General features: G+C 36.6%; 2 protein-coding genes across 2 annotated transcripts in view; one reads left to right on the top strand and one right to left on the bottom strand.

Moving 5' to 3' along the window:
* Positions 1-12,591, top strand: part of LOC128217045 (glutathione S-transferase-like) — a 145,815-nt gene that overhangs the window by 34,404 nt on the left and 98,820 nt on the right. The gene's annotated exons all lie outside the window — the stretch shown is intronic.
* LOC128216074 (uncharacterized) lies at positions 8,038-11,235 on the bottom strand. Its single transcript, XM_052922666.1, has 2 exons — positions 10,982-11,235; positions 8,038-8,314 (listed from the first exon to the last, which is right to left on the bottom strand). The coding sequence occupies exons 1-2, from the start codon at positions 11,134-11,136 to the stop codon at positions 8,038-8,040; spliced, it is 432 nt and encodes a 143-aa protein (XP_052778626.1). The 5' UTR covers positions 11,137-11,235.

Raw genomic sequence — 12,591 nt, 5'->3', positions numbered from 1 at the left:
AGGATAGAGGTTTACTGATTTTTTAATTGAATGAAAGGGAAACTTATGTAGTACCGGTGTAGTAATGAGTCATTATTTACCTGTTTTATTATATCATGTTTTATCCTTATGTTACTCTTCTTCAAGGCCTATACACTAGAAAAGCCATAAATTATACTGATTAGTTACTTGTCAACATCAAAAGGTTGACATGTTAACAATTTAATTAGGGCATAAATGAAAAAATGCATGAATGGATGAATGGATGAATGAACGAACGAGCGAACGAACAAAATAACGAAATAACAAAAGAACGTTCGAATGAATGAATGAATGAATGAATGAATGAATGAATGAATGAATGAATGAATGAATGAATGAATGAATGATTGATGAATGAATGTAAACATAAATTGATGAATAAATGATGGAATGAATGATTGAATGAGTGAATGAATGAATGAATGAATGAATGAATGAATGAATGAATGAATGAATGATTGATGAATGAATGTAAACATAAATTCATGAATAAATGATGGAATGAATGATTGAATGAGTGAATGAATGAATAAATGAATGTATTAATGAATGGAGTATCGTGATAACGTTTGATTTACTTCCCCCCTTCCCCCCAAGTAGCACCACTCTGTTCACATGCGCGTCATCATGTTGGTGTTGGTGGACCTTTTGGGCAATTAAGGTATGAATAATTGTCCTTGTTAAAACACAAACAAACATACTTTAATGCAAAACATTTTTCCTTTGACCGTTTGAAAGTTATCTGAAATATGGTCTGTTGTGGATTATTACTTTGTTGCAAAAATAAGCCGCATAGGTGATATTCACGGTTGGCTGTTAAGACTCAATGCATTTTATTGAGCTATTTCGACAATGTTACTAATAATCAGATATAAAAACGACATACACGTAGTTGAATAATGGTTTATTACTTGAGTTTCAGGTGTGGAAAAATTGGTACTCAATATAGTACTTTGGATGGCGCTGGATGCTTACTGTGTCATCAAACAGTTCCGAGATCAGTAGACTGGGAGCGTTTTTGGAATAACGTGGAAGAACTTGCGTATGCCCAAACGGTCCACCAACACCAACATGGTGACGCGCATGTGAACAGAGTGGTGCTTCTTGGGGGGAAGGGGGGAAGTAAATCAAACGTTATCACGATACTCCATTCATTAATACATTCATTTATTCATTCATTCACTCATTCAATCATTCATTCCATCATTTATTCATGAATTTATGTTTAAATTCATTCATCAACCATTCATTCATTCATTCATTCATTCATTCATTCATTCATTCATTCATTCATTCATTCATTCATTCATTCATTCATTCATTCATTCATTCATTCATTCATTCATTCATTCATTCATTCATTCATTCATTCATTCATTCATTCATTCATTCATTCATTCATTCATTCATTCATTCACTCATTCCATCATTTATTCATTCATTTATTCTTTCATTCATTCATTCATTCATTCATTCATTCATTCATTCATTCATTCATTCATTCATTCATTCATTCATTCATTCATTCATTCATTCATTCATTCATTCATTCATTCATTCATTCATTCATTCATTCATTCATTCGAACGTTCTTTTGTTATTTCGTTATTTTGTTCGTTCGCTCGTTCGTTCATTCATCCATTCATCCATTCATGCATTTTTTCATTTATGCCCTAATTAAATTGTTAAACACGTCAACCTTTTGTTGTTGACAAGTAACTAATCAGTATAATTTATGGCTTTTCTATTGAATAGGCCTTGAAGAAGAGTAACATAAGGATAAAACATGATATAATAAAACAGGTAAATAATGACTCATTACTACACCGGTACTACATAAGTTTCCCTTTCATTCAATTAAAAAATCAGTAAACCTCTATCCTTTTTTTAAAAGACCACAGTGGTTACAATCGCTTAAGAGAAGCGAAAACGAAGATTATTGAACGTATGTCATACTGATTACGTTTATTTCCTAATTTGCGACGTTCTTGAAATGCGCTATATTACACGTTTGGCACAGGCGATGTCATTTGGTAATTTCAGCGTTGACAGTGAAAGGGTTAAGCCAGAGAATGACAAATACAGTTATCTGTAACTTAAGTTGATTTCTAAAAAAAATCAAAGTCAAATTCAAATATATTTATTAGTATTTTTGAAATCAAAGTATATTTGTTTCAAATAAGTTCTATAAAAAATGATTTTTGGAAAATTCGTTTTTATTACCTATGACTAAAGAGATTCTGAAATAAGAAGAGTGACTTAAGTTAGGAAATGACTGAGGAAGTTTTATGAATACCGCCCCAGGGGTGATATTCATACTGGTCTTAAATAGATCTTAGAACGATGTAGCTAATCGGATTGCTCGGTTTAAATAACGAACATATACATATATACACATATACAGTTAAAATAACATAAATGAAATTAAAGTTTGAATTTATCAAGAATCAATATTGAAAAAAAAAAAAATAATTATACATTGAAATGGTATAATCCAACAAACTTCCTAAAATCATGTGTCTCTTCCTGAAATCATTTGTCTCTTCCTGAAATAATGAGTCCCCTACTTTAATCATGTGTCCATTCCTGAAAGCATGTGTCTCTTCCTGAAATAATGAGTCCCCTACTGAAATCATGTGTCCCCTAATGAAATCATGTGTCTCTTCCTGAAATCTAAAGTTCCCTCCTCAAATCATGTGTCCCCTTCTGAAATCATGTGTCTCTTCCTGAAATCATGTGTCCCCTCCAGAAAGCATATGTCTCTTCTTGAAATCATGTGTCCTCTCCTGAAATCGTGTGCCCCCTCATTTAATCATGTGTCCATTCTTGAAAGCATGTGTCTTCTCAAAAAATCATTTCTCTATTCCTGAGATCAAGTGTTCCTTCCTGAAATCATGTACCATGTGTCCCTTTCTAAAATCAAAGGTTTCTTCCTAAAAGCATTTGTTACTTTCAAAAACTATGACTTCCCCCCTGTCATAATGTGTCCCCTACTGAAATCATGTGTCCCCTAATGAAATCATGTGTCTCTTCCTGAAATCTAAAGTTCCCTCCTCAAATCATGTGTCCCCTTCTGAAATCATGTGTCCCCTCCTGTATTCATGTGTCCCCTTCTGAAATCATATGTCCTCTCCTGAAAGCAGGTGTACCCTCCTGAAATCATGTTTCCTCTACTGAAATCCTGTGTCCCCTCCTGTAATCACGTGTCCCTTCCTGAAATCATGTATCCCCTCCTGTAATCATGTGTCTCTTCCTGAAATCATGTGCCCCTCCTGAAATCATATGTCTATTCCTGAAATCATGTGTCCCCTCCTAAAATCATTTGTCCCTTCATGAAACCATGAGTTCCCTCCTGAAATCACGTGTCCTCTCCTGAAATCACGTGTCTCTTCCTGAAACCACGTGTCCCCTCCTGAAATCACATCTGTCCATTCCTGATATCATAAGTTTCCTCCTGAAATCATGTATCCTCTCCTAAAAGTATGTGCTTTTTCCTGAAATCATGTGTCCCCTACTGAAATTATGTGTCTCTTCCTGAAATCACGTGTCTCCTCCTGAAATCATATGTCACCTCCTGAAATCATGTGTCTCTTCCTGAAATCATGTGGTCCCGTACCGAAATCATGTGTCTCTTCCTGAAATCATGTTTCTCCTCCTGAAATCATGTGTCCCTTCCTGAAATCATGTGTCCCCTCCTAAAGTCATTTTTCTTTGTCTGAATTCAAGTGTTCCTTTCTGAAATTATGTCCCATGTGACCCTTTCTAAAATCAAGTGTTTATTCCTAAAAGCATTTGTTACTTTAAGAAACTATGACTTCCCTCCTGTCATAATGCTTCTCTTACTGAAAGCATGTGCCCTTTCCTGAAAGCATGTGTCCCTTCTTGAAATCATGTGTCTGGTTCTGAAAGCAGGTATCTTTTCCTGAAAGCATGTGTCCCCTCCTGAAAGCAGGTGTCCCTTCCTGAAATCATGTGTCTCTTCCTGAAATCTTGTTTCTGTTTCTGAAATCATCTGTCTCTTCCTGAAATTATGTGTCCGTTTCTAAAATCATGAGTCTCTTCCTGAAATCATGTGTCCTTTCCTGAAATCATATGTCTTTTTCTGAAATTAATTGTCCCTTCCTGAAATTAGGTGTCCCTTCCTGAAATCATGTGTCTCTTCCTGAAATCAGGTGTCCCTTCCTGAAATCATGTGTCCTCTCCTGAAATCAGGTGTCCCTTCCTGAAATCAGGTGTCCCTTCCTGAAATCATGTGTCCCTTCCCGAAATCATGTCTCTCTACCTTGAACCATATGTCCTTTCCTGAAATAATATACCCCTTCCTGAAAGCAGGTGTCCCTTCCTGAAAGCATGTGCCCCTTCCTGAAAGCAAATATTTCTTCCTGAAATCAGGTGTCCTTCATTTAACTATTATTCCCCTATTGAATAAGATTTATCTTACTAAAATCATATGCCCCTCCCTGAAATCAGGTCTCCCTACCTGATATCACGGCCAGGAAACAGCGTTTTATGTAGGTATCATTTCAAGTGAAGCTTTACAGTGTACAGAACGAATTATATATAAGCATAAGACGTATCAAACATAATATTACAACTAAGCTTTTTGGATGTTAAAAAATAATTATAAATTATAGAAACACTGGCCAGCTTCTGTTTTAGGTTGTTCGGTTAGCGCAGTGGTTAGCCTATGTTAGCCCTTCTCACCGAAGCGACTCGGGTTTGATTCCCGGCCTGGGCGCATGTGAGTTTGGCGTGTGGTCACTAATACGGACAAGTAGGTTTCTTCCGAGTATGCCGGTTTCCCCCGCAACACAAGACCACACTCTCGTGTACCACTGTGCCAACGAGAGTGATTAATATAATGTTGTAATATGTTAAAATTAAATTAAGCTTGTGTACGATTTCAGCTGAAGTAAATAAAAAAAAACATAACTGAAGTAACTATATTCAGTAAATGAATCGTTTCTTGGAGTTGTTCAATCACAAGAAGCTGTAAGTAAACTCTACATAATTTAACAATAAATTATCTATCTTCAATAAAGGAATAATTTCTTGTAAGTTGTTCAATTACTTTTCGCTTTAAATAAACACTACACTATCTAAAACAAATAATGATCTATCTTCAGCAAAAGAAAAGTTTCATTTTTAACAACATTATTATTCAAAACATATTAAGTTTGCAACTGTCATATCTTGATGTTTGAGTTGTCACCATTTTACTCGTTTTGTTTAACAAAACTACTTGCATGGTTCATACTGGAGTGAGATGCGCCTACCATATCAGTGTATCAGCAGTCGCAGTCTAGCTGAAACTGACGATTTTATATGTTGGATGAAGATCTTAATCTTTTCGAGACTGTCAATGTAACACGTGAGATGTAAGTATCAGTCCAACGGAGACTTGCGACGTAACACGTTAGATGTACGTCCTAGTGCAACGGAGACTGTAGATGTAACACGTGAGGTGTAAGTCCCAGTGCAACGGAGACTGTAGATGTAACACGTGAGATGTAAGTCCCAGTGCAACGGAGACTGTAGATGTAACACGTGAGATGTAAGTCCCAGTGCAACGGAGACTGTAGATGTAACACGTCAGATTTAAGTCCCAGTCCAACGGAGACTGGCGATGTAACACGTGAGATGTAAGTCCTAGTGCAACGGAGACTGGCGATGTAACACGTGAGATGTAAGTCCCAGTGCAACGGAGACTGGCGATGTAACACATGAGATGTAAGTATAAGTGCAACGGAGACTGTAGATGATAACCGTGGGATGTCTCAAACGTACAGAGATTGTCGATGCTACACATGTGATGAAAACATCAATCTAACCGAGATTGTCGATATTAAACGTGGGCAATAAGTCTCAAACTAACCGAGACTGTCCATGTACCTCGTATGATGTAAGTCCCTAACTAACCTAGACTGTCGATGTTAACCGTGGGGTGTAAGTCTCAAACAAAGCGAGACTGTCGATGTATCACGTGTGATGTAAGTCTCAATAAAACCAATCTAACAATATTAAACGCGGGCAATATGTCTCAAACTAACCGAGAATGTTGATGCTACATGTGTGATATAAGTCTCAATCTAACCGAGACTGTCGGTGTTAAACGTTGGCAATACGTCTCAAACTGACCAAGACTGTCGATGTTACACGTATGATGTACGTCTCAATCTAACTGAGATTGTTGATGGTAAACGTGGGATGTAAGTCTCAATTTAACGGAGGATGTCGATGTAACACGTTAGTTGTAGTTAGTTAGTCTCAATCAAACCGGTCGGTCATATTATACTAGAATGTGAGATGTAAGTCCCATTCCAATTAAGACTGTTCAAGTTTAACCTGATATGTAAGTCTTATTCCAATTGAGACTGTTGATGGAAAATGTATGATGTGTCAATCTTACCGTGACTGTCGATATAATTAAAGATATTTAAGACTCAATCTAACCGTGACTGTCGATGTTACACGTGAGATGTCAGTCTCAATATTACCAAAACTTTCGATGTTATACGTGAGATGTAAGTTTCAATCTAACCTTGTCTGCCGATGTTTTACGTGAGATGTAAGTCTCAACCTCACCAAGACTGTCGATGTTATACGTGATATGTATGTTGTGCTTTTGGTTTGTGTTCTTGAGAATATGTCCTTCAAAATTAATTTCAGTATACGTATGAAATCTAGTATGCATTTTTCAAAAGATGATTTTCTGATCGTTCACGTGAACCATTTCTCCGACATTGAATACAGAGATTGTTTTATTATTTTTTATTGCAATTCATCTGTGTGCATATTATGCAAGTAAATCATCATTTTATATTTAAATTGAATAAGTCAATATGACGGTGTACATATATATATATACACGAAAATTGAACAGTCTACATTCATCAAATAGAACATTTTTAGTTTTAATTTAACTTGATAACAAGAAGTGTGTCTTTCCCTCCACCAACAATCAGAGAGGAAGTGCGGCTGCTTAAAAATAAATCATTCGGTGAGTCCAGTCCGTCTTCTTTCCTTGCCAGGGTGGCCAACTTCTTCTTTCCGTCTTTGTCAACCTGCAGCACTGCATCGTAGTAGCACCAGCAGACGAACACGTGTCCAGCAGGTGTCATGTGTACTCCGGTAGGTTTTTCCATGTCAGGGTCAGTGAGTAAGGCCAGCATTTTACCCTTCTTGTCTAGGGTAATCAGTTGATGTTTACTGTTGTTTGTCATGTAGATTGTCTTCCCGTCGTTACTGATGGCACATTTTTTCACCGTCCATTCCCCAGACTTGTCCGTGTAGAGCCTCTTCACCTTCTTTCCCGACATCGTGTAGACGAACAGGGCGTTACCGGAGCCGATGTAAAGCTGGTCACCATGATATGCTACGGCAGAACATGGATGGGTGAAGCTTAACTTCGTTGTAGTAACGAATCTCCCTATCGTAGCATTAATGAAATAAAGTCCTCGTCTATCAGTATAAGTACAGTTAACACAAACGGCCACTTTATTTCCGTCAATGTGGCACACGTCACAAGGATAACCCGGGACATTACAGTGGTCGATCACCCTGTACTCCTTGTCCAAGAGCTTCACTTTACAATTATACATGTCTGCTATGACACACTCTCCACTAGGCAGTTCGCATACGCCACTGATATAACATTGAAATTGGTCATTACTCATCTTCACGTTGTACTCCTTGTACTCTGCAACACTGAAGACGTGGTTTGGATCGGAAAGGAGATCTTCTCGCTGTTTGGTCATAACAGTTTGTTCTTCAACCGCTCCAAAGGTCTTTACTGAAGATAAAAGTTCTTCGATAAGATTAATGGTTGAAATGTTACATTGTAACACTCAATGACTGATATGCCACGAAGATGATCGCTTGCTTGTGAAATCATATCCTGGCTCTTTCTGTACGCAATATATGATTTTGACTCGCTTGATTTTAATTTTGTTTGAAAAGCGGCAATCATGCTTTGCAGTTTGATAGTCATTTTATCACCAGTTTCGATATCTTTCTCTATATTTTTTTTTCAAATTTAGGTATTATTCCGTCCTGTAAAGTTGCCTTCTCAATCTTGTCAAGGATTTCGTTGATCTTTTTACGTATGGTTTTTAATTCATCAGAAATGGCTGCCCGCGTCTTTTTCAGAGATGTCGTATTCTCCATTCTTGCTTCTTTCATCAGCTCGAATTGCTTTTCAAGTTCAACTATCTTCTTTGGAATTTGTTGAAACTCAATATTTCTCTGAAAACCTTTTGCTACATCTAGAATGAGATGGATTTTGGAGCAATGTCTGAAACAAAGAAGTTGTGAAACAGTTGTAATCAGATCTGCATAAACTGAATATGACCTTGCTTGTGTGGGACAATGTTATAGAAAATCATTAAAAAATATGACGCAATTACGTATATATAAGTTACCGTTTTGTGTCTTAAAGGCGCACAATATAGGTTGATGCAATTACGTATTGATTAGTTACCGTTTTGTGTCTTAAAGGCGCACACTATGCGTTGACGCAATTACGTATAGATTAGTTACCGTTTTGTGTCTTAAAGGCGCACAATATAGGTTGACGCAATTACGTATAGATTACTTACCGTTTTGTGTCTTAAAGGCGCACAATATAGGTTGACGCAATTACGTATAGATAAGTTACCGTTCTGTGTCTTAAAGGCGCACACTATGCGTTGACGCAATTACGTATAGATTAGTTACCGTTTTGTGTCTTAAAGGCGCACAATATAGGTTGACGCAATTACGTATAGATTACTTACCGTTTTGTGTCTTAAAGGCGCACAATATAGGTTGACGCAATTACGTATAGATTAGTTACCGTTTTGTGTCTTAAAGGCGCACAATATAGGATGACGCAATTACGTGTAGATAGGTTACCGTTTTGTGTCTTAAAGGCGCACAATATAGGTTGACGCAATTACGTATAGATAGGTTACCGTTTTGTGTCTTAAAGGCGCACAATATAGGTTGACGCAATTACGTATAGATTAGTTACCGTTTTGTGTCTTAAAGGCGCACAATATAGGTTGACGCAATTACGTATAGATTACTTACCGTTTTGTTTCTTAAAGGCGCACAATATAGGTTGACGCAATTACGTATAGATTAGTTACCGTTTTGTGTCTTAAAGGCGCACAATATAGGTTGACGCAATTACGTATAGATAGGTTACCGTTTTGTGTCTTAAAGGCGCACAATATAGGTTGACGCAATTACGTATAGATAAGTTACCGTTTTGTGTCTTAAAGGCGCACAATATAGGTTGACGCAATTACGTATAGATTAGTTACTGTTTTGTTTATTAAAGGCACACAATATAGGTTGACGCAATTACGTATAGATTAGTTACCGGTTTTTGTCTTAAAGGCGCACAATATAGGTTGACGCAATTACGTATAGAATAGTTACCGTTTTGTGTCTTAAAGGCGCACAATATAGGTTGACGCAATTACGTATAGATTAGTTACCGTTTTTTGTCTTAAAGGCGCACTATATAGGTTGATGCAATTACGTGTAGATTAGTTACCGTTTTGTGTCTAAAAGGCGCACAATATAGGTTGACGCAATTACGTATAGATTAGTTACCGTTTTGTGTCTTAAAGGCGCACTATATAGGTTGACGCAATTACGTATAGATTAGTTACCGTTTTTTGTCTTAAAGGCGCACTATATAGGTTGATGCAATTACGTATAGATTAGTTACCGTTTTGTGTCTAAAAGGCGCACTATATAGGTTGATGCAATTACGTATAGATTAGTTACCGTTTTGTGTCTTAAAGGCGCACTATATAGGTTGACGCAATTACGTATAGATTACTTACCGTTTTGTGTCTTAAAGGCGCACAATATAGGTTGACGCAATTACGTATAGATTAGTTACCGTTTTGTGTCCTAAAGGCGCACAATATAGGTTGACGCAATTACGTATAGATTAGTTACCGTTTTGTGTCTTAAAGGCGCACAATATAGGTTGACGCAATTACGTATAGATTAGTTACCGTTTTGTGTCTTAAAGGCGCACAATATAGGTTGACGCAATTACGTATAGATTAGTTACCGTTTTGTGTCTTAAAGGCGCACAATATAGGTTGACGCAATAACGTATAGATTAGTTACCGTTTTGTGTCTTAAAGGCGCACTATATAGGTTGACGCAATTACGTATAGATTAGGTACCGTTTTGCGTCTAAAAGGCGCACTATATAGGTTGACGCAATAACGTATAGATTAGTTACCGTTTTGTGTGTTAAAGGCGCACAATATAGTTTGATGCAAAAAATGATTTTCTTTTAGTTTTTAATGCACTATTATGATTTATTAATTTGACTTGATTGATCAAAACCAAAAGAAATATTTGTGTACAGATTCAGTGATTTTTTTAACTGGGGAATTTGTGGCCATGTAGCTATTAATTGAAATCACCATTTGCATGTTCAAAGACTAATCTTTTTGTAAAATGGACTTATTCATAATGGCCTTTTTTGTTTTGATCATGAAAAGTCAAATCTTATGTTAAAAATAGTAATTGATAAAAACAATCAACCTATGTTGTGCGCCTTTATATTGAAGTTTTTTACCTTCAAACCTGTGGTCCAGGGCGACACACGAATAACAGCAAAGGCTCATAATATAGGTTGACGCGAAAAATGCATGATAATGTTTAACTCATTGTATATTTAAACAATCAAAACAAAAAAGGGCATATGATGTGTATACGGGAAAAAAGACATTTGTAATTTTTAAACTGGGAAATTAATGGCCACGTAGCTATTTAATGAAAAATATATAATATATAAACGCTGATATTTCTTTAGTTTACACGAATCGTAAACTTTACTTTGTTTAAAATTCAAATGAGTTTAACCTTATAATGCATAAATAATGATAAAGATATTGCATGAACCTATGTTGTGCACCTTAAACTTAAACTCATATTTCTAACATACCTGTGGTCAAAGACGACGCACACAGGACAACACAACTGGTCATGGTCACCACATTCCAGCTTCAGGGCCTCCCCGGGGTGCAACTCGCATCTCTCCAGGGCGTCCACCACACCTGGAGCAGCCTCCCATTCCTTCACGTCCTTCCGGCCGAGCATCGCATGCTTCTGATATAATTCGCTATGTTTTGAAACACAGTTTTGGCAGTAATATTTTGTGCATTCAGTACAATAATGGTGAGCTTCTGTGTTAAATCCGTTCTCTTCACACGGAGAGCAGGAAAAATTGTGTATGAAGTCACAGCCTCTCTGAAGTGATGATTTAAAATTTAAAGTCATATTTAATATTTTACCGAATATTTAACGCAACGCCCCTTTGTCCATTTTGTATCTATCTGATCCCATGATGGTTTGACCTAGCTTTAACTACTGATAATATGGTTTTAATTTATTAATAGTATAGCTCATTTGTCGTTGTTTTATCAATGTTATCATAAATTATAATCACCATATTTATTTACATGTGTATATAATTATCGTATAAGATATATCAACAATAACATTCTATTTTCAACCTGAAATGACTTTAATAGAGGTTACATGATTTTACATACAATGGTCCGTTCGAATGCTACCGTTTTATTCCCTCCCTGGCTTACGTCTTAAAGGTCGAGTCGAGGTATATAGAATATTGGAAAACAATGTTAAAGTAACTCGCTCATGGTTTGTAAAATGCACTTTTTTAAAATTACGAAATAAAGTGTGGCAAGATTGTTAAAACAAAAATACCAAAAGCTGAAACCTTTCAGCAAATGTTGATATGTGCTCAAAAATCGTCTTTTTCTTTAACGTTAATAACGTGATTGAAAATTAATAACGGCTGCAGTGTTGCGTGGTTGGTTGATTGACATTATCACGTGATGTTATCAATTAATCCTTAAGGGGCCAATATATCCACTACTATTGTTAAAGTCCAGGTGGCCGTGTGGATTTGCCGGCTGTTTTCTTTGTTGTTTTTCTTGACTATTCTGGCGTGGCTTTGAACCCCAATAAAACCAAAATACTTTTTATGTTATAACTGCATTTGTTCTGCAATTTCCATATCAAAGAATAAAATAATCATAAAATAAGTGTTGGGAAAATTCATTTTTGGTCCAAAAACATGAGCGAGTCACTTTAAAGGACACACATTGGTATATCTCTAATAGATCAGCGAGCTAGTGTTGTCTTTTAAGATGTAGACTCTGGGATAACTCAATTATATTACCATCCGCGGATCATTCATAAATAGACCATCATTTCAAATACCAATCAAGATTTTCACGAAACCTCTACAGACTAGGTTTTTTGGTTGTCGCAGTGGTTAGTACACTCATTCTAACCAAGGCGACCCGGGTTTGATTCGCGGCCTGGGCGCATGTGAGTTTGGTTAGTTTGGTCACCAAGCCGTAGTAGTGGGTTTTCTCTGGGTACTCCAGTTTCCTCCACATCACAATCCCACACTCTCGCGCAATATCGTGCCGACGAGAGTGACTTACTATAAACTATCATAGCTTTCTTCACAAGTGTTGTAAAATATATAACGTTTAAACTGACTACTTTTTTCTAGATTGT

Source organism: Mya arenaria, chromosome 14, assembly GCF_026914265.1.
Source record: "Mya arenaria isolate MELC-2E11 chromosome 14, ASM2691426v1".
NCBI lineage: Eukaryota > Metazoa > Mollusca > Bivalvia > Myida > Myidae > Mya > Mya arenaria.
Note: the sequence above shows the minus strand (reverse complement) of the source record. Positions and strands in the feature narration are given on the sequence as shown.

Coding starts and splice junctions, on each gene's coding strand:
- LOC128216074 (XM_052922666.1), bottom strand. CDS start 11,136: ATGCTCGGCCGGAAGGACGTGAAGGAATGGGAGGCTGCTCCAGGTGTG. Junction 8,315..10,981: donor TGCGTCGTCTTTGACCACAG/GTATGTTAGAAA, acceptor TCTTTGTTTCAG/ACATTGCTCCAAAATCCATC.